The sequence below is a fragment of the Sciurus carolinensis genome, chromosome 11 (genome assembly GCF_902686445.1).
Source record: "Sciurus carolinensis chromosome 11, mSciCar1.2, whole genome shotgun sequence".
In the NCBI taxonomy this organism is placed as follows: Eukaryota; Metazoa; Chordata; class Mammalia; order Rodentia; family Sciuridae; genus Sciurus; species Sciurus carolinensis.
In genome coordinates, this window is record NC_062223.1 from 73,200,330 (window position 1) to 73,207,226 (window position 6,897).

Here is a 6,897-nt window from a genome sequence, read left to right on the forward strand (position 1 = left end):
ACTGCATTCTTAAAAATTACTAAGAGGTTTTTAGTATTCTCATCACAAAGAAAGTATTTAGGGTAATTCATATGCTAATTATTTCATTGAACTATTCCTCAATGTATACATATATCAAAACATCATAAGTATATACATTTTCTATTTGAAGTCTCAAAAAATTTTTAAAAAGAAGTGTAAAAACTAACCTCTCCCAAATATACACAAAAACAAGTATTTTATCTTTTCAGTGGAGTTAATGATGTTCATTTTGAATTTTTTAAATACTTTTTTTTTCTCTTTATTTTAAAGGTCCACAAAAGATTAAGCCCCTTGTTTATGAAATCATTTGACTCATTCAAGTGGAGTAAATTTCTTCATCTATTGTGTCATGGGAACAGCCTGTTCATATAACTTTATAACTGTAGTACTCACATGCAAATACAATCATTGGTGGGCACCATGGTCTTCCTGTTGGAATGTTAAAATCTGAAATTACAGGTTGGATCCCATTTGTTGCTTCTTTGGGTGGTAAAAAATATTATCAAGAATTCTATGTAAGTTCACAAATAAGGACATCAGGATGTGAGTGGACAGAGGAATGTGAAAGAATTCAAACCATTTCAGAGCTGATCACTGCCTGTGGCTTTCATCATGTCCTCCTCAAATCATACCAATTTCCATCCCAGTATCTTTCTTCTCCTTGGCATTCCAGGAATGGAATCAGTCCACACCTGGTTATCAGTGCCCTTCTGCTTTGTTTACCTGAGTGCTCTCCTGGGCAATTTCTCCATTCTCTTCATTATCAAAACAGATTCCAACCTGCATGAGCCCATGTACTTCTTCCTGTGTATGCTGTCTGTGGCTGACCTGATCATCTGCACCAGCGCTATGCCTAAAATCCTCAGTATTTTTTGGTTCCATGACAGGGAGATCTATTTTGAAGCCTGCCTCGTCCAAGTATTTCTCATTCATTCCCACTGTAGCATGGCCTCAGGGTTCATCTTGGCCATGGCCTTTGACCGCTATGTGGCCATCTGCAATCCTCTGCAACATTCCACTGTCCTGACACACAGAGTCATCAGGAACTTGGGGCTGGCTATTGTTTGCCGGGGGATTTTACTTTTCAGTCCTCAGCCATTGATGCTTCGGTGGCTTCCCTACTGCAGAACCAATATCATCCCGCACACCTACTGTGAATTCATGGCTCTGATCAAGCTTGCCTGTGCGGAGACCAGGGTCTGCAGAATCTACAGCCTAACTGCAGCCTTTCTCACAGGGGGCTTGGATTTCATATTGATCATATGCTCTTATGCTGTGATCCTTTACACTGTCTTCCACCTTCCATCCAAGGCGGCTCGGCTCAAGACCCTGGGCACCTGTGGATCCCATGTGTGTGTCATCCTAGTGGCATACGCTCCAGCCTTCTTCTCCTTCCTCACCCACAGGTTTGGGCACAATGTGGCTCCCCATATTCACATCCTGGTGGCCAACATTCACCTCCTTGTTCCACCCATGGTGAACCCAATGATCTATGGTATAAGAACCAAGAGAATCAGAGAACGCGTCCTTCAAATTTTGACATCTCACAAAATCTAGAAGGCCAACTCCTTCCTTCTTTACACTTTTCCATGACTTAGGAAAAAAACTAGACGAAACAATTAGAACAACCTAAGTCCTTTTTCTTGAACTGGGAATCCCTACATCTTCTACTTGTCATATTTGAAGTATTTATTGTCGTTAGTTAGATTTTGTTCTCCTCAATAAACTTGCTGAGAAGATACCAGACTTGAGTGATTTGTGATATATTTACCTCATAGTAGTTTCACTATCATATGAATTTGTTTGTTGTATATTTGCTTCCACAGGACTCTTCCCTTCTTAAATTTTATCAGCTTTATCAAGAGATATTGTCATTGACTTATCTACAACATTCATTGAGATGACTTCTATTTTTAGCTGTCAGTTAGCAGTTTTGTCTACATATCCTGTAGGAAAAGACTGAACCTTAATTTTACCCTTGAAATTGATATCCTCAAATAGCCTTCAGAACAGGGAAGTGAAGAAACTCTTAAGATATGCCTTGCTGAGGCCTTCTTGAATTTTTTGTGATGTATTATTTTTCTCTACATAGTGTGAATCATTTTTTTTATATCTAAATAACATTTATTCTCCAAAATACTTCCCCAAAAGACTTAAGGATGTGCAAAATTGTATCATTTTTCTGTTTCTTCAATACATTCAAGTTGATTCTATGACAATACCTGTAGCCTCCTGTCCCATTGCCTGGTGAGACTACTTACTCCTGTGTCCTCTGAAACTGTTACAAAATTCAAAAACATTGTTTCTAACATTTCCTTGTAAATCATAATTCTGTCGTTCTTTACTGATACTGCTCATTCTTCCTTTTGTGAATTCTAATAACTGGAATTTGTATGGAGAAACTTGTAGGATAAATCTTTATGAGTAGGTAGTGTAAAGATGATAGTTTTTCACCATCTACTCCATTCCTGTTGACGGCCAAACAGCTTTGTATATAAGTCACTGTAGAATGTTTTGCCATGTCCTTCTGTGAATACAGTGCTTCTCTCAAATGGTGGTTATAGAGTCCATGCCACATTCCTACTTGAATTTTTAATTTATTCTTTCTGAACAAATTAAGACCTACAAGGGTTTTCAGGTATGGGGTACCAAAGAGATCATTTCAACTGATTCTCATAAGATTCCACACCTTTTTCCTTGAAAAGAAAGTGTCTATTCGATATTCATGTTTCAGATTATATAAACTTTTTAATCATACTGTATTTGACATTGTCTTGGTTAGAATGGAATATAATTGTATACCTAAAATTTTAAGAATAGCAGTAAGAGATAGTGTTTAAGACTAATGCCTCTCAAGCCACAGTGCTCAGTTGTGAATTGCAAAACAACCTCTTACAAGCTGTGTTAATCATTTCAAGATATATCTTTGTGACTCATTTTCCTGAATGGGAACTAGAGATATTAATACTTTGAAAAACACTATTGACACCCAAATTTTTTTTCCTTTCTAATTTTTGCTAACAGCTAACACTAAACTATAAAATAAAAGCAAAAATTCAGTGTATCCTTAGAATCCTTTCCATCATATGCCAATCTTAGAACCTAAGGCAAAAGAAATATTTTTGAAATCCTACATGTGATTTGGTTCTACAGTTCATTTATCATGATCTTGAAAAAGTCTGAAATTTAGATGAGATTATCCAGCAGCAATGTTTAAATTAGAACCTAGGAGGATAAACTGAAAATAATTGGATTGTTTAGGGGATGAATTTTCATAAATTCTGATAGCAAATGATAAAAATTTTCTAGTGAAAATAGAAAAGACAAAGATTCAAGAAAAGGAAAATCAATTCAGTTAGAGAAGCTGGACTTATGGCTTCCCAGAATCATCTTCCAACTGTGTTTATAGAGTGTACACAGGTGAATATAAAGGGAAAATAAAGCCTGTGTCTCATTATCCCACTTAAATAGTAAATTGCCTCTGTATGAATTTTAGTGAATTTATTATTTTGGGGGGGTACCTGGCAGGGATTGAACTCAGGGGCACTTTGGACCACCGAGCCACATTTCCAGCCCTTTTTTTGTATTTTATCTAGACACAAGCTCTCATTCAGTTGCTTAGCACCTTGATTTTGCTGAAACTGCCTTATAACTTGCAATTTTCCTGCTTCAGCCACCCGAGCTGTTGGGATTACAGGCATGCACCACCATGCCCAGCTTTTTAGTGAATATTGAGAGAGTATTCTCATTTATTTCTAAATCCATGACAACACACGTTCTGGAGTACTCAGGAACAAGGCTACTAATCACATAATAGTTCATGCAGCTTCTTACCTGAAAAAGACTCATTCAGGGAATACATACTAAACTCCTACAATAACCTGGTCATGACAAGGGTATCTTAAAGCATATGGAACACAAGATTCATAGTGTATTTTTGATAGAAAGAGGCACCTGGAAATTGCCACAAAATAAGTTAACATAAATATCCACCAAATAATTTCATGTTCTGGAAATGTGGTGTAATCTGTCAGAGGTGATGTATTGTGAGAGAACAGGAAATAGGGTCTGTTTGGAGAGAGTGATCATATTATCTCTGACATAGATCTGAACAGGTAATAAAAACTTTTTTTAAAAAGCTACAGAAAGAAATATTCGTGCAGAATAAAGAATAAGTAAAAATTTAGGTTTGGAAATCAAGAAAAGTGCAAGTTTTTTGAGGAAAGATAGCAAATCAGTATGTCATGAGGAAATTGATAAAGGAAAGAGGGGGCATATTGGAAATCAAAAGAAAACATAATCAAAATGTGAATTATAAATCATACTTATTAAGACAACAAATTAGTATGACTATTTTTAGCGACACTGATACATTGGAAAAGATAATAAAATTGTAACATTATTCATTACTATAATGTAAAGTCAGAGTGTCATACCTTCTTTTTAAAATTTTTTTTTTCTATTTAGGTGTTGATGGATATTTATTTAATTAATTTATTTAATTATATGTGGTACTGAGAATCAAACCCAAAATACTTCACAAGTGCTCGGTGAGTGAGTGCTCTACTACTAAGACACAACCCCAGTCTTCACCATACCTTCTTGAAAAAATATAATTGACTCTCATTAACCATGCTTGATGAACAAAGAAAATTAGGAATAGGAAGAGAAGACCTCCAGAGAAGGTGAAAGCCTTCACCTAGAACCCATTTTAGGTGAGATTTAGGTCATGTTTGAGAAAGAGTAGAACACCAAGATGTAGAATGGTCACATCTGGGTTGGAACATTTAAAAAATAGACTTAAATCTGAGGTTAAAAGATGAAACAAAACAAAACAAATCCAACAATGATGATGGGGTAATTAATAATTAGATATGAAAAGTTTATTGATATGGGAGCAAACCTCCATGATATACGACTTAATGTCCCTGGGTTCAATTCCTGGCACCACCAAAAATAAATAAATAAATAAAAACTTATGTCTTTGCAAGAAACTTGGGAGATGATGTCAACATGTTGTAGTTTAGCTTTTAAGAACTTGGGAAAATGATGATCCACAATGAATGAGTTAAAGATGCTAGCATGATACGTGATACAGAAAGGTACCAGAATGCAGGACATAATACACTATAAGAATGTCAAAACACTACTAGTAAACTATGGCCCATGGGAGTCACTAGACTACATTTCATTAAGTGAGCCTGAGGGAATGTAAAGGAGAAGGTGTCAAAATAAAGGAGAGGTTCAAAGGTGGCTGCCCTCTGTGGTTTAGGAAAAGGTAGGAGGTGCTATTATAAAAACAAGTACTAGTATGTGAATAGGACTATATAATTAAAAAAAAAAAAGTAAGAAGTCTGAATTTAATAATCTAAAAGAAAATGGCAAGATTTTTTGTATAAATTGTCAAGGCCAGAATACTGGCTAATTGGTTTCATGCACAAATAGAGATAGGGATTTATAAGAAAATGTACTATTCCTACCAGTAAGCCAATTGTCAACCAAAAAAGATACTGTGCACTCTGTATTTCTAAGGACCAAGGGTATGATACCAGAAAATTGAGGTCAGATATCTGAATAAAATGGCCACAATATTTTGCTTAGTTTCCAATATGAGGCTGTTTCCCAATCCAAAATCCAATGACTAAAGGAAAATTCATGTTCCTAAGAGCCACAATACCAAAATAACACTCCAAGTATTTGTGGGAATATATCTTCCAGTTCTTCATGAAGGAATTATATCCAGATACTAAGGAAGGCTAATGTTTGAATACTTCCCCCAAAACTAATGCTACAATTAAATGCTGTTGGTAACACTACTAATACATGCTTAGGCAATTTTTGCACTGCCCTCAGGAATGGAGTAAGACTGTGATCATGGAATGGCCTCCTCATGAAAAGGTAGGTTCAGATCGATTTTATCTAATTCTTCCTCACCACGTGATGTCCTAAGACATATTGTGACAGAACTAGAAGGACTTCAGATGTTGCTACCTCGTGTTGAACTCTAGACTCTAGAACTACAAAGAAAAATTCAGTCCTTTATAGATGACTGTCGCGTTCCTTCTGCCCGCAGAGAGAAAACACGACACCTCAGTTGATCATCAGAGCTCTTTATCCTCAGATGATGATTTTACAAGGCAGTTACAGTTATATATATATGAATTGTGAGACAATCAGGTTACAGAGCTCAAAAGTACAATCAGGTTAATCAGGTTACAGAGTTCAATAGTAGGATTACAGTATATCAAAAGGTACATAGTGGGTACAGATATAGAAGAACAATCAGTTATAGGATATGTAGGGAGAGCAAGATTTCAATATAATACAATCAGAGCAACTAAAAGGCATATGCAAGCATAAGTCACTTTTGTCCAATCAAAGCAGTTCCTTTTGGCCCTGGCTCAATGCCGGGGCCGTCTTCCCAGACAGCGTCAGCTGCTGGCTTAGTGCCGGGGCCAGTTCTCACGGCAGTATCAGTCACACGTTGCAAACCAGGTTGCCCCGGCTTAGTGCCAGTTCCTCAATGTTGCAGATCATGCTGCCCCGGCTCAATGCCAGTCCTTAATGTTGCAAACCAGGAGCCCCGGCTTGGTGCCAGGTGTCGCACTGAAGTCATTGATGTTCCTTGATGTTGCAGTCTGAGTTGCCCCGGCTCAATGCCAGGGTACAGTCCTTGTTGCAATCTATGTTGCCCCGGCTCAATGCCAGGGTACAGTTCTAGTTCAGTGTCAGTTCAGTGTCAGCCTACTGGCTCAGCGCCGGGGCTCCTTCTTAAAGCAGTGTCAGCTGTTTGTTGCAATTCTATGTCTCAGCATCTGGGCCACACTGATGTCCTGCATCAGGGCCACACTGAAATCCTCAATGTCTCAGCATCTG

The 6,897-nt window shown here is 37.2% G+C and overlaps 1 protein-coding gene across 1 annotated transcript; it reads left to right on the top strand.

The window, feature by feature from the left end:
- The first annotated feature begins 633 nt into the window (after nucleotides 1-633).
- Nucleotides 634-1,578, top strand: LOC124960778 (olfactory receptor 52E8-like). The gene has a single exon (XM_047519704.1). It carries the CDS (start codon nucleotides 634-636, stop codon nucleotides 1,576-1,578), a length of 945 nt encoding a protein of 314 aa, XP_047375660.1.
- Nucleotides 1,579-6,897: the final 5,319 nt, after the last annotated feature.